Source organism: Megascapheus bottae, chromosome 3 (assembly GCF_031878675.1).
Source record: "Megascapheus bottae isolate mThoBot1 chromosome 3, mThoBot2.hap1, whole genome shotgun sequence".
Taxonomy (NCBI): domain Eukaryota; kingdom Metazoa; phylum Chordata; class Mammalia; order Rodentia; family Geomyidae; genus Megascapheus; species Megascapheus bottae.
In genome coordinates this window covers 10,545,916-10,567,330 of record NC_143511.1, presented here as the reverse complement: position 1 = coordinate 10,567,330, position 21,415 = coordinate 10,545,916, and the positions used below count along the sequence as shown (strand labels likewise).

General features: G+C 44.0%; 1 protein-coding gene across 1 annotated transcript in view; it reads left to right on the top strand.

The window, feature by feature from the left end:
* Window positions 1-21,092, top strand: part of LOC150064928 (glutamate receptor ionotropic, delta-1-like) — a 143,707-nt gene extending 122,615 nt beyond the window's left edge. The window contains exons 4-5 of the mRNA XM_090329547.1: window positions 7,047-7,287; window positions 19,692-21,092. Of these exons, the coding sequence (XP_090185673.1) occupies window positions 7,047-7,287; window positions 19,692-20,021 (571 nt within the window). The 3' untranslated portion in view covers window positions 20,022-21,092. The remainder of the gene's footprint in view (window positions 1-7,046; window positions 7,288-19,691) is intronic.
* The last annotated feature ends 323 nt before the right edge of the window (window positions 21,093-21,415 follow it).

Here is a 21,415-nt window from a genome sequence, read left to right as displayed (position 1 = left end):
AGAATGAAAAAGGTTAAGGGACCATGCCTAGACATGAGTTAAAGCCCCAGTACTGCCACCAAAAAAATGTATATCAGTAAGCATTCATGTACACTAGAGTCAAATGCAATGAGTCCAGCTTGTGCTTGACCATGTAAGACTCTCCTATGATTGGTTGGTGTGAATCCATTCCTTGAAGCCTCACCAGCTCTGGACTCTCAGACAAGATCAAGTTTCACAGTTCTTGATGCAGGCATTTAGATTACTTCCTTGAGAAAACAGTCTCTCTGTAACCCACTCCTTTACTCTACTGTAGCAGCTTATCTTGACCTTGGACTAGCTGGCCTGGCCTCAGTCTAGGAACATGGGTAATGTCAGGGGCCTCTTCCTAGCAGCTAGCCTCTCAGCAGTGGCTCTTGTTCCCAAGGAGTGCTACGCTGTAGACCCTCCACTTGCATAGAACTGTGAGGTAGCATTGTGCTGAAGGAAGGACAGGAATGACAAAGCCAGTGAGAAGGCCCCAACTCAGACTTTGTCTGTATCTATCAAAATTCAAGCTGTGGCAGGAATATCTGAAAGGCAGCAAAAGTCTAGGCTTAGAAGCAATCCTCAGTTGCTTAAATGCAATCCTCAGTTGCATGAATTTCAGTACTAAAAGGTCTGTGACCTTTTTATGTGTCAGTCATGAGACTTGAACTCAGGACCTGGGAACTATCCATGAACTGATTTTGCTCAATACTAGTGCTCTACCACTTTGAGCTATAGTACCACTTCCTGTGTGTGTGTATGTGTGTGTTTAATTGGAGATCAGAGTTGCATGGGGACTTCCCTGCCTAGGCTGGCTTTGAACTGTGATCCTTAGATCTCAACCTCCTGAGTTTCTAGGCTTATAATTGTGAGCCACTGGCACCTAGCTGGTGTAAGATTTTTTTTAAATGTATGTTGCTGTTTGGTGCCAGTGACTCATGCCTGTAATCCCAGCTATTCGGAGGCTGAGATCACTGTTTGATGCAAGCAGAAAAATCATCTGAAACTCATCTCCAATTAACAAGCAAAAAGCCAGAAGTAGAGTGGTAGCTCAAGTGTTAAGAGTACCAGCCCTGAGCAAAAACAAAAAAAGCTGAGAGATATCACGTAAGTCCTGAGTTCAAGCCCCATGAGACACATGCACATGTACATACACAGATAGATGTATTGTACATTCTACAGTGGAGAGGATAACGCTGCCATCCAGAACTGCTCAGCCGGTTTCCGGCAGAACAAGGAATAGGACTGCTGTTCAAACTCTACTTCCTCTCTTCCCCTACTTCCTGAGTGTTCAGATTGGTCCCTGCTTCTCATGACCATTGGCGCCTCAGCCTCATAAGGAAAATGGTTGAGGACACTGAACTTGCAAGCAATCCAGTGTCTTGTTTGCAAAACTGGGAAAGGGTTTAGGACTAATTCAGGTAAATGAGGCTTCCGTTCAGGTTGATTTTCAGAATTTCATCCATTTTTCATTTTGCTCCTTACTCTACTCCCTGGGCAACAGAGGATGATTGGTCAGGCTGAAGGCATGAAATAAAGATGGCTTTTCTCTAGGATTTAGGTTTATATGGGTTTGTTTGTCTAGGTGGGAGGCTCAAGACAGTTGCCACAGACCTGCCACCTATGAGTATTTCGATGGAGCTGATGGGACTGATACAGGAACAACATCCTGACAGCCAATATGCCCCCCAAGAAAGCATTCACAGTAGCACAGAGACCCAGTGAGAGGAGGTTGGAGTCCCCTGTATTTGCAATGCTTATTAATCTCCTGAAACTAGACAGAAGTGAGCAGATATTGACCAAGAAGCTTAGGACTTTGCTGGATTGTTCAAAGGAGTAAAAGCTAGATCACAGGAGACCAGAATGGCATTCAACTTGTAGACAGAAGAGATGGGTAAGGAAAAGTTACTCCTTTTCTTCCTTCTACTATGACCCCTATATCCTCCATAAACAAAGGCAGATAGTCTATGTTCCTTGCCTTTCTTGAAAGAGGTCACTTTTTCCTTCTTTGCTTTTCCTCAGAAGGTTGTGTGCTCTGTGATGCCCAGTAAAGGTCCCCACTGGGCTCTCTGGGCTTCTGAAAGCACAGTCAACTGCCTCCACAGGGCAGACTCACCTGGACAGCAGTAACTCTTCTCTGACACACGGTGTCTGCTTTGAGAGGAATACTCAAGACTTTGGAATGCTAACTTCTTGCTAATAGTTGTAGAAAAAGTTTTCTTCCATGGCACATAAAGATTGGTGTGCTGCTTGTTTTCAGCTTGAGTATGCCAGAGAGGAGAGAAGGAAACTGATCTAAAGGTGATGCACCATGCAATGACAGAAAATAAAGGTAGCCCCTTGCACAGCTTTATCTGCAATGGCTGTAGCCATCTTTCCCTACACCCTGGAAGCTGAGTTCTTTCCTTGCTTTGACAGAGCCCAGGATGTAGGGGTGTGTGTGTGTGTGTGTGTGTGTGTGTGTGTGTGTGTGTGTGTTTTCGTGCATGCGCTCACACTTGTGCATATGCGATAGGATTTATGGTCTATAACAGGTTTGCAAACCCCAGCATGCAGAGTGGTCATTCAATAACTGTTTAGTGAACTTAATAGCCATTTATTGAGCACCTACTGTGTAACAGGCTCCACAACTATTGAATAAAGGAAAGCACCTGCAATTATATCTGTCTGGGAAATAGAACAACTGGCATCAGGAAGTGGCTATTATTGCTCTGGCTTCCTCATAAGACTATAGATTATTACAGTGTGCATTAGTTGAACCCCATTCTAGAAGACATTTTATGCCTGTGACTTTTCTTTCCTATTGCTACTGTATTTAAAGTTCCTTTGTTTGTTTATTTTTTCTGTTCTTTATTTTCCTATAAATTTCCTTATGCTCTTTCTGGACTAAGACTGAGTATAAAAGATGTAGAGAATTATAGGGAGCCAGAAGAAAAGGTCAACAAAACTATGTAGCCAGGCTATGTTTCACAGAAGCTGCTTGCTGAGTGGAAGAGAAGGGATCTGACCAGTGTTTCACTATTTCCTATGCTACAACTTATCCTTAAAGAATAGCTTGCTCTCCCAAAAAGAATATAGTCTCTCTGATCCAGATCTCAACACAGGCTTGTCACTTTTCAATTGTAATCTGGGACAAGTGTTTTAGATCCTCAGCCTCCAGTCTTCAAGAAGTGAAACAGACTTGGTAAGAACTATTCTTTAAGCCAAGCTACTCAGAGGACTGTGATCTGAGGATCCAAGTTCAAAGCAATCCTGGACAGAAAAGTCCATGAGACTCTTATCCCCAGCTAACCAGCAAAAAGCCAAAACCGGAGATGTGGTTTCAGTGGTAGAATGTGGCCTTAAGCAAAATAGCCAAAAGAGAATGTAAGGCCTTGAGCTCAAGCCTCAATCTCAGTACACACACACACACACACACACACACACACACACACACACACACAGAACAAAAGCAATGAACGAAAATGGGATTACTCAGCAGGTTTTTGTGAGGATTGAAATAGTATGAAATGATTTTCCCCTATTATTTTCTCAGTAAACACAGCTTATACCCAACTAGCCTGGTAAGTCTGTTGGTCAATTTGACCATCTGATTGTTCAACTACTAAGTGAAGATAAAACGTGTAACAGACTTTCCTGCCCAGGTTAACTTCTAACTGTGATCCTCAGATCTCAGCCTCCTGAGTAGATAGGATTAGAGGCATGAGCCGCTAGTACCAGGCTCTGTTACCTTTTATGGAGATTTTGTTGCTCATCAGGATGCGAGCTAATGGTCTGTGAGGTAGGTACATTTATTGTCTCAGATTTTTAGAAGGCTAGGGTTTCAAAGTCTGGATTCCAACCATTTGCATTAGCACAGTCTCTAAGGTCCTGACATCTTTTATATCTGACACTGGAGTTCCCATAACTTTACAGGATGTTCAACCTATTCAACCCTGCCAACCAAGACACTTAGATAAGGCCAGTGGATCTGTAGACACATAACTTCCCTTACCTGACACGAGTCATGGGAGATACTGAATGAGACACTATGGCTACCCAGTTAATTCTGCAGTGTGCTATTGGAGAGAAAGCTATGATTTTCAGGAGCATGGCTCCTGACACCCAAATGCATGTTGAATCATGCACTTATCTCAATGTCCAAGACCTTCCATGCATAGCCATATTCTGAGTCATTTGGGCTCATCAGTGCCTTGAACATTTGATGGACTCATGTCATGATTTAACCATGGCCATTTTGGTTTAGGTTAGTTTGCATTATTTGACAAATACACATCTTTATTGGCAGAGCACATGCTTGCAACCTTAGGCCTTAGCTGTGAGAGCAAGTAGATTTATATATTTTTTTAAAATCCATGCGAAAAGAACAGGCAGACCCATCCCAGAAGCCACTACCCTATTAATGTAGTAGGAATACAGTCTGTGCTAGAAAGATGAGGATGCTGCATTTTAGCAGGGACCAAGCCTATGTCCAGGTATACAAGGCTGAGATTTGGCAACTCCAAAGCCTGCTCTTTTCACTCAGCTTGATTGATCCCAGCCAATGAAGGGGCTATGTCATTCTGGATCCATGCTGCTAACAGGTCAGTGGATCCTCTTGAGGAGTCACCATTTGTAACTATTGGATACAATGAAGGATATCTGAGCACTGCTTTAGACCTGTGGTCACAGCCAGCCTGTGACATAAGTCCAAGACAGATACTGCTCAGTTATTTAGGTGAATGTCTTCCCAGTGTGATCAATTGCTGCTTGTTAACGGTGCATAACCAAGAAGATAAAGGAGATCACATCAGATGTTGTTAACTGAAAAACCTCATGGACCAGATTCAATGAGCATGACTTCAAAAACAGGCTTAGTTGACTATTTGGAGTTGGTGTGTGTGTGTGCGTGCGCGTGTGTGTGTGTGTGTGTGTGTGTGTGTGTGTGTGTGTATGTGTGTGTGTGTGTGGCACATGTGGGAAGGATGTACCAGGCTGCCACTGGGTTCACTTTTTAGGCTCCTGGATTTCAGGGGGAAGCTACAAAATACAAGTTAGAAAAGCCTCACCAGAGGGCAGCAAGGAGCAGTAGGAGTTGCCCTTCTAAGGTAGAATAAATCCAATCCAGATGCCTGGGCTCGGCTTGTTGTGTACTTACTCACACCGTCCTTCTCCTAACTCACCATTCCACAGACTCACTGGCCTTGTTACAGTGGCTTGCACACAACAAATCCCTGCACCAGCAAAGACAGTTATATGTAATTCTAGTCCCAGGAAGGAGCTTCCTTTGCCTCGTTGCACACCAATGCTGCCAACCTCAAAGTAAGTTTGGGAAGGTATTTCATCTCTCTGCGTTTTGATTTCTCTCTCTGTAAAAATGGGAATACAGAAATAACCTTCACAAAGGATTGACACAAAAATTCATCATTATCTACAAAACATTTAACACAGATATTTCCTGGCACACTGAATATTCTAGACCAGTATAAGCTATGATAAATCATGCTTCAGGTGTAATTTAACCATTACTTCCTTCACAAGATCCTCCTTAGCCTTTTTGGTTGAGTTGGCCTCAAAATGTGCCATTTCCTGGCACCTGTACTTTCATTTCAATTCCTGGCACCTGTACTTTCATTTCATTGTATTTATCACAGCTTCTGTCTTTACATTGCTGGCTCTGTTTGTCTTAAGGCTAGTTTCTTATGCCTTGAAAGTATAAGCTCAGCAGGATTAGGCATTACTTTCCACATCAAATGAATAAATGAAGAATCATGTGGGTCCTAGAGGGAGAGACTTGGGTAGACATGTGAAGTATTCCTTGTCAAAAATGTTCTGGAGAGGCCAGGAGTTTGGTCTAGTGGTAGAGTGCTTGCCTAGCATGTATGAAGACCCGGGTCTGATTCCTCGGTACCACATACATAGAAAAAAAGCTGAAAGTGGTGCTGAGGCTCAAGTGGTAGAGCTCTAGCCTTGAGAAAGTCCAAGGACAGTGCTCAGGCCCTGAGCAAAAGCCCAGGACTGGCCAAAGAAAAATAAAAATTAAAAAAATGCTCTGGATAAGAAATGTTTTAGAGGTTTCTTTATTTCTTAAATGCATATGTATAATGCATTAAATAAATATATATCATTATATAATATATAATTACACATCACTATTTCATTATATGATGCATCATATATCTCATTATATATATTTATATCATTACATATATATCTTATTATATATAATTATATATATACCATTATGTACCTCATTATACATATATGTATATATGTATATATGCATAATGAGTTTTCTTAGGGATTACACCTAGGTGAAATTGTATACTATTTTAAATAATTTTGCATATGAAATTCTCTCCATCAAGTCATCAGAAGATATATGTAGAATTTTCTAATCGGAATACCATGTTATTCCTCAGAATTTTTCAGATTGGGGAGCATTTTGAATTTCAGATTTTTGTTTTTTGGATAGATATGCTCAACCTGTGGAAATAAGAAATTTCGAAGGTATTTTTATTATGGTTAAGAAGCTTTACCAACGAGTTGGTGTTCAGCAAGGCAGTTTATGAGTACTATGCAATTTGATCACTATCATTCCTTTCAACATTCTTACCTACCCATCCCATCCCAACCAACCCTTCAAATAATTTTTTTTCATATATTTTTTATTGTAATTAATAGAAAGGTTACATGATATTTGCCAGATAGATGGTGCATTCGAATAATTTTTGTAACCATGAATGTCTTAAGCCCACTGTGTGTGTGTTTACTTGATTTGTTTCCATATTTACCTATTGATTCCTTATTCATTCTCCTGTTTTGTTACTGGATTTGGTCCATGGACCACAGAGGAAAGGAGATTGGCTGCTGAGGAGAAAAGAGATAAAACCTGATTAATGTTTTGGGGAAATCACTGTGTCTGCTTGTATGGGTTGTAGTGGAATTTGAGGCAAAGAGTTGCCTCCAAGACTACACATAATAGAACCATCATGGTGGCAGAGACCAGGACTGAGCGGACGAGATCTGTGACTATGGCTCACCTGAGTTTTGTCTTGCAGGATCCTGGAGCTTCAGGACACAGGTGACCTAGATGTACTCAAGCAGAAGTGGTGGCCGCACACAGGTCACTGTGACCTCACCAGCCACGCCAGTGCCCAGGCTGATGGCAAATCCCTGAAGCTGCACAACTTTGCTGGTGTCTTCTGCATCTTGGCAATTGGTCTTCTCCTTGCCTGCCTGGTGGCTGCCTTGGAGTTATGGTGGAACAGTAACCGGTGCCACCAGGAGACCCCCAAAGAGGTCTGTACCTGGGGTCCTACCTCTGTCTGCCACAACCAAGGAGGGAGGGTGGGAGGGAGGGAGGGATCCCATCGGGCAATTGTTTTCTTCCAGTTAGTGTTTACATGAGGCCTCTTATTGAGAGATATCAGCAATGTATATCGGGAGGGATTCTGGTTTTATTATATATTTTAAAATAAATTTTCATCTATTTTGATTGTTATTATAAAGGGGATGAATGAACAGAGGGTTTGTAGTATCATAAGTCAGGTAAAGAATACATTTCTTTGTGGACAGTGCCCCTCTTTCCTTTGCCTGGTTTTGGTTTGTTTTGTTCTTAAAACAAGAGAGGGAAAAATGCAGGGGACAGTTTCATAGTTTGAAGAAAGCACCACGTGCCAGCCACGGCCACTAAAGTCCTGTATTTATCTATAGAACAAGTACAGCGTGGGCAGCGCCAGAGAGCCTTTCCCCACCCTGCCCTGCCCATGTGCCTCCACCCTGACCTGGAGAGATCACCTGTAGGGTAAGAGAGGACCCCATATTCCTTTCTGGTTCTCTTTGCTTACCCAGCCACAGAGGGTGTCCCCATCACTCCTGTTACCCCTCCTCCCTCTCTCCTTCCTTCTTGTAGGGTTTACATCCTGCTTGAGACACCCCACTTTCAGGGTATTATTGTAGCTCTGTCCCAATGGATGCTAATCACAGTTAAATCTGTGCTTTGATACTTCTCCTGGGGGGGGGTTCTTTAAGCTCATCTTGGGAATTGTTTGAAATGAAGTCATCACAAGGGCCCCTAGGAGACAGTTCTAAACGATGGCAGCAGGGTGTGCCATTTGATGACAATGTTCTTAGCACAAGCCCAGTCACTGCATTCATTGGCTCTCACATCTCAGCATATACCCCTCAGCGACAGACAGCTGGAATCACAGCCCTGCTTACAGATTCTGTTGGGGTGAGGATGGAAATCCCAAACAAGGGAACTGAGAGGCAACTGACTTGTTATGATTTGTTCATTTTTGTTGTTGTTTGTATTCTCTGGTGACTCTAGTGACACAAGTTCACAAAAATGATTTTTAGAGGAAAGAGTCAAACTCAACTGGGGCAGGGGCAGGGGCAGAAATAAAAACTAGGCAGGAGCAGTGTGAGCGGCCTGGAATCTTCTCAGTCTAATGTGGGGCTGGGAATCTGTGCCTCTGGACAGTAAGAACCTTAGTCATCGTCTCTGTGGTCTGCAGTGGTTGGCTGGCTGTGATGTCATTCACCAGTCTGTAAGGAATTTCTAGCTGAGGACTATGGGGTCTGCTTGCTTCCATCTTTCTTAACAATTCATCCCAGTGAGCAGTGTCATCTGATTTTCCTTTCCTTGGAAGGAGGGCACTGCTGAGAGAGCTCTGAAATATTCCAGGGGCATCTTCCTTTCCTTCCGTATATATTGCCATGTCAAAAAATACAAGGAATGGTTCCAATGCCACCTCCATAGCTCCCCTGTCACTCCCAGACCCCAGGAAGGCAGGAAGGATTACCTTTGCAGGGAATTCATGGAATGGTGATTAATTGGAGATAAGAATATCATGAACTTTCTATCCAGACTGGCTTTGAACCTCAATCCTCAAATCTTAGCCTTCTGAGTAGCCAGAATGAATACATGCATGAGCCACCAGAATGGAGCTACAACTGGAAACTTGTAAATGAAGCCACTGGGAAGGACTGGGAATTATCCTTTTAAGTGGTTTCATGAAGAACCTCACTTAACTCTGCAGCTGGGGCATCATGTCTGACCCCTCCACATCCTGGTCATGGCCCTCTCACCACTGCCACAATCATGGCCCATGTGCACAGCACAGGCAGCCAGAGAGGGTTATCCCCAGAGATACCCGGAGCAGGAACAGGGAAGACAGAGTGGATGAAAGAGACACTGGCTGACTCATATAAAACCCCTCTTGGACTGTTTATACTGTCCACCACCTCTGCTAATGCCACCTGGGCTGGGTGCTAGTGGTTCACATTTGTAAGCCTAGCTACTCAGGAGGCTGAGATGTGAGGATTGTGGTTCAGAACCAGCTGGGGCAAGAAAGACCTGGAGATTGCATGTATATGGAAGTGGCCTTGTGGCCCAAGTAGTAGTGTGTTAGCCTTGAGCAAAAGAAGGTCAGAGACAGCACCCGGGCCCTATGTTCAAACCAAGGACTGGCAAAAAAAGGAAGAAAGGAAGGAAGGAAGGAAGGAAGGAAGGAAGGAAGGAAGGAAGGAAGGAAGGAAGGAAGAGAGGAGAAAGAAAGAAAGAGGAGAAAGAAAATGCCCCTTGGATCAGGGAGCAGAGGTGAGCAGTGCTGGCCTGGCTGATGTGGGCAAGGTGGGGTGCAAGACATAAACTCGAGTTCAAACACTTAATACATCTCCTAGGAGCCTCTGGAAGGCATTGTCTATTTTTAGTCTTGTCCCTTTGCAACTATTTTCAGTTTTATCTCTTTATAACCCCCAGTGTCATGACAGCTCCAGAATTAATCATCAGTTTGTATGTATACAGGAGTGTGTGTGTGTGTGTGTGTGTGTGTGTGTGTGTGTGTGTGTGTGTGTGTGTGTGTGTGTGTGTGTAAGAGAGAGAGAAGGGGAGAAACACAGAATTTTATTTTCTGGAGAGACATAGGTAGGAATGTGAGAAGGTAGAGGCAAAAAGAAGAGTGCACGCTGTCTGTGCCCTTCTTGCTTATCTCCTGGTGTCTAAGTCCAACATCTCAGCTATGAGGAGATGAATGTTCATATCTTACTTCTAAAATGCAGCTCTCCTGCCCTGGCTGCCGACCTGCTTCTAGGAAGAGGAGGGTCCATGGAGAGGCATGCAGAGAAGCAGAGCAGCTGCAGTTAATCCTGACATCATTATGATGTTGTATGGAAACATATACTACAGAGAGAGAGAGGGAGAGGGAGAGGGAGAGGGAGAGGAGGAGAGAGAGAGAGAGAGAGAGAGAGAGAGAGAGAGAGAGAGAGAGAGAGAGAGAGAGAGAGAGGGAGAGGGAGAGGGAGAGGGAGGGGGGGAAGGGGAGGAAGAGAGAAAGAAAGAAAGAAAGAGAGAGTGCATAGAGTGCATCCTGGGACTTGAACTCAGAGGTGCTATTCCTGAGCTTTCTTGCTCAAAGATAGTACTCTACCACCACTTGTGCCTCAGCTCCACTTCTGGCTTTTTGATGGTTAATTGGAGATAAGAGTCTCATGGACTTTACTTCCCAGGCTCACTTTGAACCACCAACCTCAGCTCTTAACCTCCTGAGTAGATGGAGTTACAGATGTGAACCATTGGCTTTTTTTCAATTGAAGATGAAGTTTCTTCCATTTCTCTCCCTTCTTTCTTTAATAAGATCACTGGTGGGAGCACAGCCCCTCTTTTCAGATAATTTACCACCTTACCGGCAAGTACCACACAGATATTTCCAGGCAGATCTCCTTTCCATGGATCTCAGCTCTTCTGAAACGAGCAGCAAGTACCAGCCAAGGCCCTAGTCCAGCTAACTCTTTACGGGGCCATAGTGGGTAGTGGTGAGTAACCAAGATTTATTGGGGCTTGAGTTGTTCTGACATGAGTGATAAGAATGAGAAGAAACCCTACATCTGGAGATGAGATGGGATAGTGAATGGCAAATGAATGGTTAACAGGGAAGGAGGGCAGGAGGAAGATGCTGGTAAGGGAAGGCTGGATGTGTTCCTCAGGACTTTTATGTCTGGTTGAGGAGTACAGATTCCTCATCCAAACAGAGCATGGGAACCAGGGAAAGGGCTAACATGACTGTATTTAAGAAGTGAATCTTTCAAACCATGGAGAAATAATGATGGTGTTTAATTTAGATCTACTGTGGCTTGTGTTTTATGGAGCAACATTTGAAATTAGATGAGAGTGTCTACTTACTCCTAAAGCATTTCATTTGGGGCCACCAGCCATATTTCTTAAGAGCAAGGAACCTGTCTTTGGGTGGAGCCCAAGCTGTGTTTAATGGCTTATTCTGAGATTGCCTTCAGAGTTTAGACACCTATTTGGGTAAGAGTAGTAATGTGCGTTCAAGCCCTTAATATTCATGTGCATTTGAGCTCATATATTTTTTTCCTGGGGAATCAGACAATTATGTAGTTACCCAATGCAGGTGAGTGCATCAAGCTCAGAGGATGCAGTAAAGAGCCACCCGCTAGATTTATGGGGTATGTGGAGTCATTGCTCTGAGAATAAAATATTCATGAAATAAAGATGAGAACTGCACAAATGGGAGCTGACATGAGGATTGAGAGATGAATCATCCATCCGTAGGCTGGAAGCTTAGAATCCTTGCTGCTTCCTGCCTTTGCCCACCCTCCCTCGCCCCATGCTTCTGTAGCAGGCAGGAGGTGGCTGGCAAGGGTAGTTGAGTGGCAGGAGAGTGAGTGATGGCTGGCCTCTTTGTCTGGCCAGCATCTGTCTGGGCCCTTCTTGGGAGGTCAGATCTCCAACTCCACACTATTCTTTAACAAAGCCTCTCTTCCTTTGATCACTGTTTATTCTGTGTGGAGACTTTCTCTCCTGCACAAATTCCCTTTTCATCTGTTGTAACACTTTCAATCAAGAAAGATGTGCAAAGGGTCTTCAGGCTACTCTCATCCCAGAGACATTCTTGATTCATGGGGACCAAGGGTCTGTTGCCTCTTACGAATGGAGGAATGGATGGTGTGGAGTATGGAAGAGGCACATTACACCTTAGGGTAACTGGCCTGTGCTGGGCAAATTGCAGCTTATCTACTTAACATTTGAAAAAGGCATTCTTACCCTTGGAAGGCCACAGGGAACTGCAAGAGCCCAGATGCATCTGCTGCCCTCTAGAGGCAGGCTTGTCAAAGAGCCATATACTGGCTTTCTGGCTGGTGTGTGCTGGATTCTGAGTTCCTAACTAGGAATTCCTACTTAAAATCCAGATATTAGCATTTTTCCCCCAGAGAATTCAGGAAATGAAGGATGTAACACAGTTCTTCCATGGATCAGGGCTCTCATGAGACAGCTACTTCTTTTAATCCCCAGTTCTCACTCGTCAGCTGAAACTTGAGCCTAACCTGATAGCTACTTTACTGAGGTTGAACAGTTTGGCACATTCTAGTTCTTAGCCCAGGGCCTTTTAGTCGGAGGGGATTGAACACTTTTTGGGTGGGTGTGCTGCTCTGACACCTTGTACTTGGGGCCTAGATGCTATCCTTGAGCATTGTTGCTCATGGCTAGCCCTCTATCACTTGAGCCATGGGGGCTCCATTTCTAGGTTTTTCCAAAGTTCACTGGAGCTAAGGGTCTCACAGACATCTCCTGGTTAAGCTGGCTTCGAACTGTGATTCTCAGACATCAGCCTCCTAAGTAGTTAATATCCCAGGTGTGTACCCAGCAGCAGCACTGAGCACTTTATTATATATCACTGCAAATCTCCAAACCAGCCTACTGGCAAAGCTTCCCCTGAATGTGGACAGTGTTAGATACAATTCCATCCTGTAGTGATTGTTTACCTACTTGTCTCTGCTGCAATTCTGCCAGCAACTCCTCACCTCTGAATTCTCATCATTTTTGCCTTCTTTCTGAGACACCGAGGCCTTACTAAGGCATGATGAATATAACTGAAGTTTTGAGCACCTTCCATGTGCCAAGAACCAAAGATGAATGCTTTCTGTAGAACACGAGTTCATCTGGTGGTAGGAGCTCAGAAGTATTTATTCATTCATTCGAATGAACTAACCTGGACTCCTATAAAGAAAATCTTATTCATGTTAAATTGTTAGATAATCACTGCAGTGAGTGAGATCAATGGCATTCGGGTATGGCTGTGCATCCAAGATAATTAATTCTTGAGCCATTTGAAATATAGATGCTTGAACCTCGTTTCATAAAGGGTCATTGTAAGGAGCCACGGACAACTGTAATTGATAAACTACATCTACTCCTGATATTCTGCTAGGGATTAAAATCTCCCATCAACCTTCTGCTAAGTTGTGGATAAATCTTCATAGTGAGATTTGGTAAATATCTAATATCTACTTTGGTATGGTAGGGGAAAACTTCCAGGTTTTGGAGACAGGTGGATGAGAGTGCTAATACTGATGCTTCACTCGCCATAGAACTGTGTGATCTCGAGCCAATCACTTCACTCCCAGCCTCAGTTTATTCTCATGTTTGCCATTGCTTGTGGGGGCCCTGTCGATTAAGTTACTCAAAACTCTGCCATGGTGCTTTGAAAAATCTGCCTGTGAGACCTCTCTTGAGATCACTTCCTGGAGGTGAGGGTCAACCGCTGATTTTATCCAACATGACTCTGACTCCCCTAGCCTTTTCCAAGACATCGGTGTCACACTTTACGGGGATCATCTTGGTGGCATTTCTCCCAGTCATTACATCTCATTTACCACCTGGCTCGTTGCAGTGGTTAGTGAGAGAGAGCTGGCAACGATCGCTGTAGTCAGACGAGAAGTCCCTCACTCCTAGTTCTGGTCTTGCCTGACTTAAAGTAGGAGCTGTTGGATTCCAAACAAAGTCAGTTCTAACGAGTCCCGCGTGTAACAGACTGTTACATAGATGATAGTTTAGTTAATTACCGTTTTTCAATATACTGTATTATTTCCACATTGGTGAACAGCAGCTTAATTACAGAACTTTATCTCTCTGCAAGACAATTCCTGAGAGAGATTCCCTGGTAACCTCTGTTGGTGCATCTGTTCATCAAGTTTAATTTGGGGTAAGAAATACAGAGCAGGAATGCAGCTGAATCATGGGTAAATGCAGCCAGTGGGGTTTTATGTCATATTCTTCTGGGGTGTTTGACTAGGTCAGCTGCCTATGCTAGATTAATGAAGGCCACAGAAAGTTTCCAGGTCTCTTTCCTCAACTGTCATTACCTGGCTGAATGCAGAAACCTTAGGATAATGAGGATGTAAACTGATGTAGTTCACATTAAAAAGCCCATTATTGGAATTTGCATAACATTATAGAATGCACCATTTTGTCTCAAAGATGAATAATTATTCAAATTACTCTTGCCTCTTTCCTTGAGTAAGCTGATTACTCCTGCTGCTACTTCCCTTGGCCAGACACAAGAAGGTACAACGAAACATGACCTTGCATGTGTTAATACTGTGACCCCCGGTAATCTAAGAAGACAAGATTGCCAAGCCTTAAATCAGATATGTTCTTTGCTGTTCAGTTCTGGGTGCATACAGAACAATTGGAGCAAGCAAGATCAAGAAAAACTGTGAGACCGACCCTCAGATAGGTTGCATTTCTGTTTTGCAGAGGAGTCATGAAATTTTCTCTTCTTATTCTACTCATTTTCTTTTTTTCCCAGTCTTGGGGCTTGAATTCAGGGCCTGGGCACTGTCCTTGGACTTTTTGCTCAAGGCTAATGCCCTGTCACTTGAGCCACAGCATCACTTCTGGCTTTTTTTGAGTATGTGGTACTGAAGAATTGAACCAAGGGCTTCGTGCATGCTAAGCAAGCACTCTATCGCTAGACTATGCTCCAGATCCTCCATGCTTTGTCTTATCTGGTCATACAACCAGTGGTCGCTGGCTCTTAATGGTCCCCTCCTTTCCCAAGGGTTGTCTTAGCATTGGCTCTACTGGATTAATGGAATTTGAATAGAAAAATGTCCCAGTGGCGCAAGGAAGTTGGATGTTTGACAGCCATTTGAAATGAGACACTCTCTCTAGAAAATTTCTGCAATTGGTGTGGACATTTTCCATGTGTCCTGGTGTAGAGGTTAAAGGCTAATTAATAGCCACAGGACATGTCCTCGCAGCCAGGGAATGGATTCATCCATCCTTAAATTGAAGCAAGAAGAGAATAAATGGGCTTAAGAAAGAATTTATTCAGAAGTGGAGGTATGGCTCAAATCACAGAGTGCCAACCATGAGCAAATAAACTAAGAAAGAATATGAGGTCAGTCTGAAGAATTTGAGCCCCAGTATTGGTAAATACACACAGACATAGAGACACATAGATACACACACACACACACACACACACACACACACATACACACACACACACAGAAAGTATTCAAGACTTTTTATTCAGAAATGCTTATCTTTTTCTTTCTGTTTTTAAATTGATGGTTTTGGGGATTGAATTTAGGACCACATGCTTGCTAAGCAGTGTCTTTTTTTCCATTGGGTTATTGTTGAGGTAGAGTCTCACTGTGTTCTCTGTGTGTCTTGGTCTACGATTCACTCCTCATGCTTCCCCTTGTATCTGGGGGTGACGAATACGAGCCCAGCTATTGTGCTTCCCAAGGAACTGGAGCAATAGGTATAGGCCATAATGACCAGCCAATGGTGAAGATGGAGTCTCTTAAACTCTCGAATTGTTCCCTGATTTTTATAACCCAAGTAACTATTATTGCAGGTTGGAACCACAACACACAACTTACAAACATGGTCTTAAGTTAAATGGCCAGGTTTACATTAACTTTCTGGATTGGTCTGTTTTCTAAATGCTTTAATGGTACCTGATCATCTCCCCATACATCACTGTATTTAACATGTTAGGCTGGATTCTGTGCCCTTTCACTTTTTTAACATACCAGGCCTTCTGCATTCTCTCCTTGGTATCTCGGTGGTGAAAGCATCTATATCAAGAGGGGAGGGGGAAAGGAGGGAGAAAAAGAGAGCTTTCTTGTGTTTTTCTCTTCAGAGGATTTTGATTGGTCTTTCTTTTCCTCAAAGCTCACAGTGTTTGTTTGCCTGGTAGAAGATAGGGGAAGGTTTTTTTCTCTGTGCCCTCTGCTCTCAATTTTCCAACTCCTTGTGATCTTCTTGGACAAGAAGTTATCTTTTTTTCTCTCTCTCTCAAAACCTTGAAAAAAGTAGGAATCACCTTCTGGACACCTAACATTAAAATGACTCTCAGAACAAGAACTAGGTTGTCCCTACCACCTGCCAGAATCTAGCATGAACACAAGCCACATACTTGCTTCCTGCTGCAAAGAATTCCACTCTTCCAACTTCATTTCCTTCCATTCCCACAGAAGACCTACCTTTGGAGCTCAACCATAGGCATAAGAGTTTACCTTTGTCACAACCATGGCATAAGGGAAACTCTGAGGACCTTACAGTCCTGAAGAGAACATAGAAAGGAAGAAAGTCAGGGTTGCACAACAAACTAGTTCTTCTACTAATCCACAAAACCTCCTGGTAATCAGTTTTCTTCCATGGATGGGTAAACCTTTATAGCTGGGCGATATGCTCAGCCATCCTTCCCTGGGTTTTGTTGCAGGCAGAGGAGGGAAAATTGAATTTTTTTGCCAGTTTTGGGGCTTGAATTCAGGGCCTAAGCACTATCCTTTGGCTTTCCTCAAGGCTAGCACTCTACCACTTGAGCCACAGCACCACTTCCAGATTTTCTGTGTATATGGTATCGAGGAATTGAACCTGGGTCTTCGTGCATGCTAGGCAAGCACTCTCCCACTACGCCAAACTCCTGGCCCTGAAACTTGAATTCTTAAACCTTCAAAGTATCTGATATTTGCTTCAAAGTATCTGATATTCTTCTGTTACCAGTCTTCTTCTCTTTGGACATTTAGAAAGTAGCTTGTGACTTTGGCTAATGCAGCAGGTGATGGAATCGCATCCATTATCAGAAGCATCACAGGGGATCCTGGTAGCCAGGAGAAGCTGGGGGAATAGGCTTGGTGGTGGGCAGAGCCAAGGCTTGTCCAGAGGCCCAAAATCAAGGGGCAGAAAGCTGGATAAGGTACCTCTGCCCTCCTGACCAAATACCAACCATTTTCTCTTTGTTTGTCTCTCCAAATAAGCTTCAGACTCATTCCTCTTGTTCTTGCTTAGGTTCAGATTGTATCTCTTGGCTAGGTGAACAGGTCACTTGACAAGCTGCTGTCCAGGGTAGACAATCATTTATTTCCTCAAAGCAAATAAACTGTGAGCATATTTAAGAAGAGATTAGTGCCTCTGAGTGATTTGCACACACTAATGTTTCCAAGTAACAGGCATAAAAGACTACTTCAACAATTTTATATGCAAAAATTCAAATGAATAAATAGAAAGACAGGAAGCTGCCACAACTGGCTCAATTGTGTTATACTTAAGCAATGAACTTGAATTTGAACTCACTGACTATAGTAAGCAACGAACTTGAATTTGTTTTGTGATTTAGGGGTTGCCCCTGATTCATGGTTCAACCCATGAACTTTTTTAATGTTGACTATGCTACTACACAAGCAATGTGCCAGCTGGGCACCTGTGGCTTAAGTCTGTAATCTTAGATACTCAAGAGGCTGAGATCAGGTAAAGCCAGCCTGGGCAGGAATGCCCATGGGACTCTTATCTCTAATTAACCTCCCAAAAGTTGGAGGAAGTGTTATAACGCTAACCTTGAGCAAAAGTGCACAGGGACACCATCCACTGAATCACAAGTGAAAGCAAGCTCTACCTGCCTTGCTAAGCTAGGATGTTTGGTAGGTGAGGTGTATTAAATGCATTTTAATTTACTGAATGATATTTTTGACGTATGCTGAGATCCTCGGGATTAATCTCAACAATTGAAGAACATCTATAGTTTATAAACTTCTGAAAGATTCAATGAAACTTTCCTGAATGGTGTTTTCTTCTCTCATGTAGAAACCTGGTGTCACTTGTGACTTTTGCCTCTCAGACATGGCCTCAACTCAAAGCTGGTCTCTTAGCCCCAACTTGCTGAACTGTATTTCTTCTGGCTCTCCTTAAGGGGCTTGTCAATTATGTCCAACTGCCATCTGACATGGATCTGAGTTCACTTTCAAACCAATGTGCTCTCTGACCATCATATCTCTTAGTCTGAAGCCATTTCTCCGTTGTCGTAGGAAACTGTCAGTTTTCTCACTCTGGGAGACTTTGTGAGAATGACAACAGGTTCCCCACCCAAAGTCAAGCACTCTGTGTGTCAACTCTAAACTCATGGGGGCATAGAGAACTGATGGGCACCTTTTTCCATGGCAGGGAACATTTGGAAGGAAGTGGCTTCAGGGCATTTCACCTTATCTGCTAGCAAATGAACATTTGAGTCTTCCTGGGGTTAGCCCTCTGCATCTAAGTACAGGCCAGATGTACTTGGTGGCCTCCTGGAGGAAATTCCTGTGTACCCAGCCCCATAGAAACAAACCTCTGGAGCAGTCATTATTTATTTTTCAGGGTTCCTTCTTTTTCTTTCTGAAAGTGTATCAAGACTTTTGAATTTCTCAAGCTTTCTATCATCCCTCCCCAAATGCGAAAGGTCCGAGTTTCTCTGTCCCATATGATGTCAGCATTGAACCACCCACGAGATTTTCCTTGGAGAGGATTTGGATCCAGTGTTTCTCTTGGAGTGTGGCATCAGGTAGGGGTGGCAGTATATGCTACACCCCATCTGCCTTTATTGGCAAGGTATGCAGCCCACAAATAGGACTGCAACTTCTAATCCCATCTGGGAAGCTTTTCCCTGGGAGAAGAAGCAGGCCACACTCTACTGGCTTCACAGGGAAACAGCTGAAGAAGCAGTTTAAACTTACAAGCTGTATGACCACTTAGATCTTGATGCCTTCTGACATGGAAGGCAAAGCATAAGCTCCTTTAAAAAGAGTGATTTGCCCTTCTATTAATTACAATAAAAATATAAGCAAAAAAGAGTGATTTGGGCCTGTTTTAGATTTTTCTTTTTTTGAGCACATAAACAAGCCAAAGTATCTTCTGTGGTGCCACCAACCACAGTGAGACCATCATGGAGAGAGACAATATCTTTCCAGGCAGTCTCAAAGCCTTTGTGACACAAGGAGAGTCACTTACCCCATGAGAAGTGCCTTTCCTCACTTCCCCGGTCCATACCTAGAAACCTTGTTAGCCTTTCACATAGGGATTTGTACCACTCGTGGCATCCCTGAATGTATAGATCGCTCAGTGAGAGAGCAGGAAGCCCTCTCCTGCTCCACATTTCCCAGATACCTTGATTGGAGACTCGGGTCTCTGATGAAGTCATTGAGCTTCTCTGTACTGAGCCTCCTTTTGCGTAAGGTCAAGGTGATGGTATCAAGCCTTTGTGAACTCAAATGGTTAAGGCATAGAGCATACCAGAGGAAGAAAGACCAATCTTCTATTCCCATTGGGCTTTAGTCTCCACCAGGCCTTGAAAGGGCTTTGTCCCGGTGGATGCTTCTGGGCATGACAATGGTTCTGATGAGTACAGCAGGCATGCTGGAAGGATTGTTGGTACACAGTGCAAGTGTCCTTCCTATGGATTCCCCAGACAACAGAGGGTTGACTACTACTTGAGGGAGGTGGGAGCAATAGGGAAAATACTCTGTCCAGCAAGCTAAACAGGCCAGTACTTTCAGGTATGCAGATGCTGCCACAAGCCAGACTTAGTGTACTGCTAAGGCTTTCTCCTGATCTTCCTGCGTTTTCTCCCCAGGACAAAGAGGTGAACCTGGAGCAGGTGCATAGGCGCATAAACAGCCTCATGGATGAAGACATTGCTCACAAGCAGATTTCCCCTGCATCGATTGAGCTCTCAGCCCTGGAGATGGGAAGCCTGGCTCCCAGCCAAGGTCTGGAGCCTACGAGGGAATACCAGAACACGCAGCTCTCAGTCAGCACCTTTCTGCCTGAGCAAAGCAGCCATGGCACCAGCCGGACACTGTCATCAGGGCCCAGCAGCAATCTGCCACTACCCCTGAGCAGCTTGGCCACTATGCCCTCCATTCAGCGCAAACACAGATCGCCCAATGGGGGGCTGTTTTGACAGAGTCCGGTGAAGACCCCCATCCCCATGTCCTTTCAGCCCGTGCCTGGAGGAGTCCTTCCAGAGGCCCTGGACATGTCCCATGGCACTTCCATCTGACCACGCCGCCTACCCTCCCACCTGCCCAGCCCACCCACCCAACCAGCAGAGCTTTTTAATACGAGAAAATGACCACACACACGCACACACACACACACACACACACACTCAACATACACACATAGACACATGCCTAACACACACAGACACACAGAGAGACTCATTTTTCTGGTACATATCTGTAAATAATGACAGAATGGAGTGGGGTAAAAGTGTATTTTGAATATTCCCAATTTTCGAAGTCAGTAAAAAAAAACAAAATACCAAAACTGTATGAATGACTTTGTAAATTTTGTTCTATATGAATAAAAAGGCAAATTACTTGTGATCATTCTGAAGTGCCAAAGGAACTTCCCCCATTGCTGGGCCTTTCTGAGAGCAGGAAGGGTGACAGGACAAGCAGCTCCTTTCTGCTGGGGAAAAGAAAGAGGAGCAACCCTGAATGCTGCTGGCTGCCAGGCCCCCATGGCTTCCCACCTTCACCCTTTCATCTCTCATTTCCTTCTTCAGTCCATTGTAGTCAAAGAAGAGCGAGTCTGGAACCTGGTAGCACCGGGTCACGTGTTATAGGGCTAGCCTTGTTTCCTGGTAGCCTGGCACTGAGCAAAGTACCTTGGAAACAAGACAGTCCTGGTCTATCCATATCAAGGGCTCAAGGTGGTATCCCTACTGTGTGACCCCACAGTGTGCAGTAGGAATCTGACCCCTAAACCTCAGAGAAGATACCCACACTGAAGTGACAATCTCTGAAGGCTTTGATGCCAATATCTTCTAATATCATTCTGCTGGTCTTTTTCCTTTCAACTTTCTTTACCTACTCAGAAAAATCAGGTCATTAGATAGATGATGGAGGAAGTAAGGTGATTCCCAGTACTACCTCAGGGAGTTTGCAGAGTTGGGATTGGCCTGGTGGAAAGCTCTGAAGGACTGACAGACCTGAGGCTGGTCATGCAAATCATACGAAGTGATGAAATGAGAAGCCAGGTAGAGAAAAACTCTTCAGCTGAGCTGGCTCCCGCCTATAATCCTAGCTACTCAGGAGGCTGAGATCTGAGGATAGAATGAAGCTCAGAGCTGCCCAAATTCAAGAGTCCATGTTAACTCTTATTTCCCGCTAACCAGCAAAAAAAAAAAAAGCTCTAAGTGGAGGTGTGGCTCCAGTGGTAAACACCAGGCTGAGAGGAGAAGACAAGTGAGAAGTGAGGCCATGAGTTCAAGTCTCAGTATTAGCCCCAGTTTATGGCCCCAGGAGAGAGAGGTAAATGGGATCATAAATACTAGCAGTGGAGAGAAGC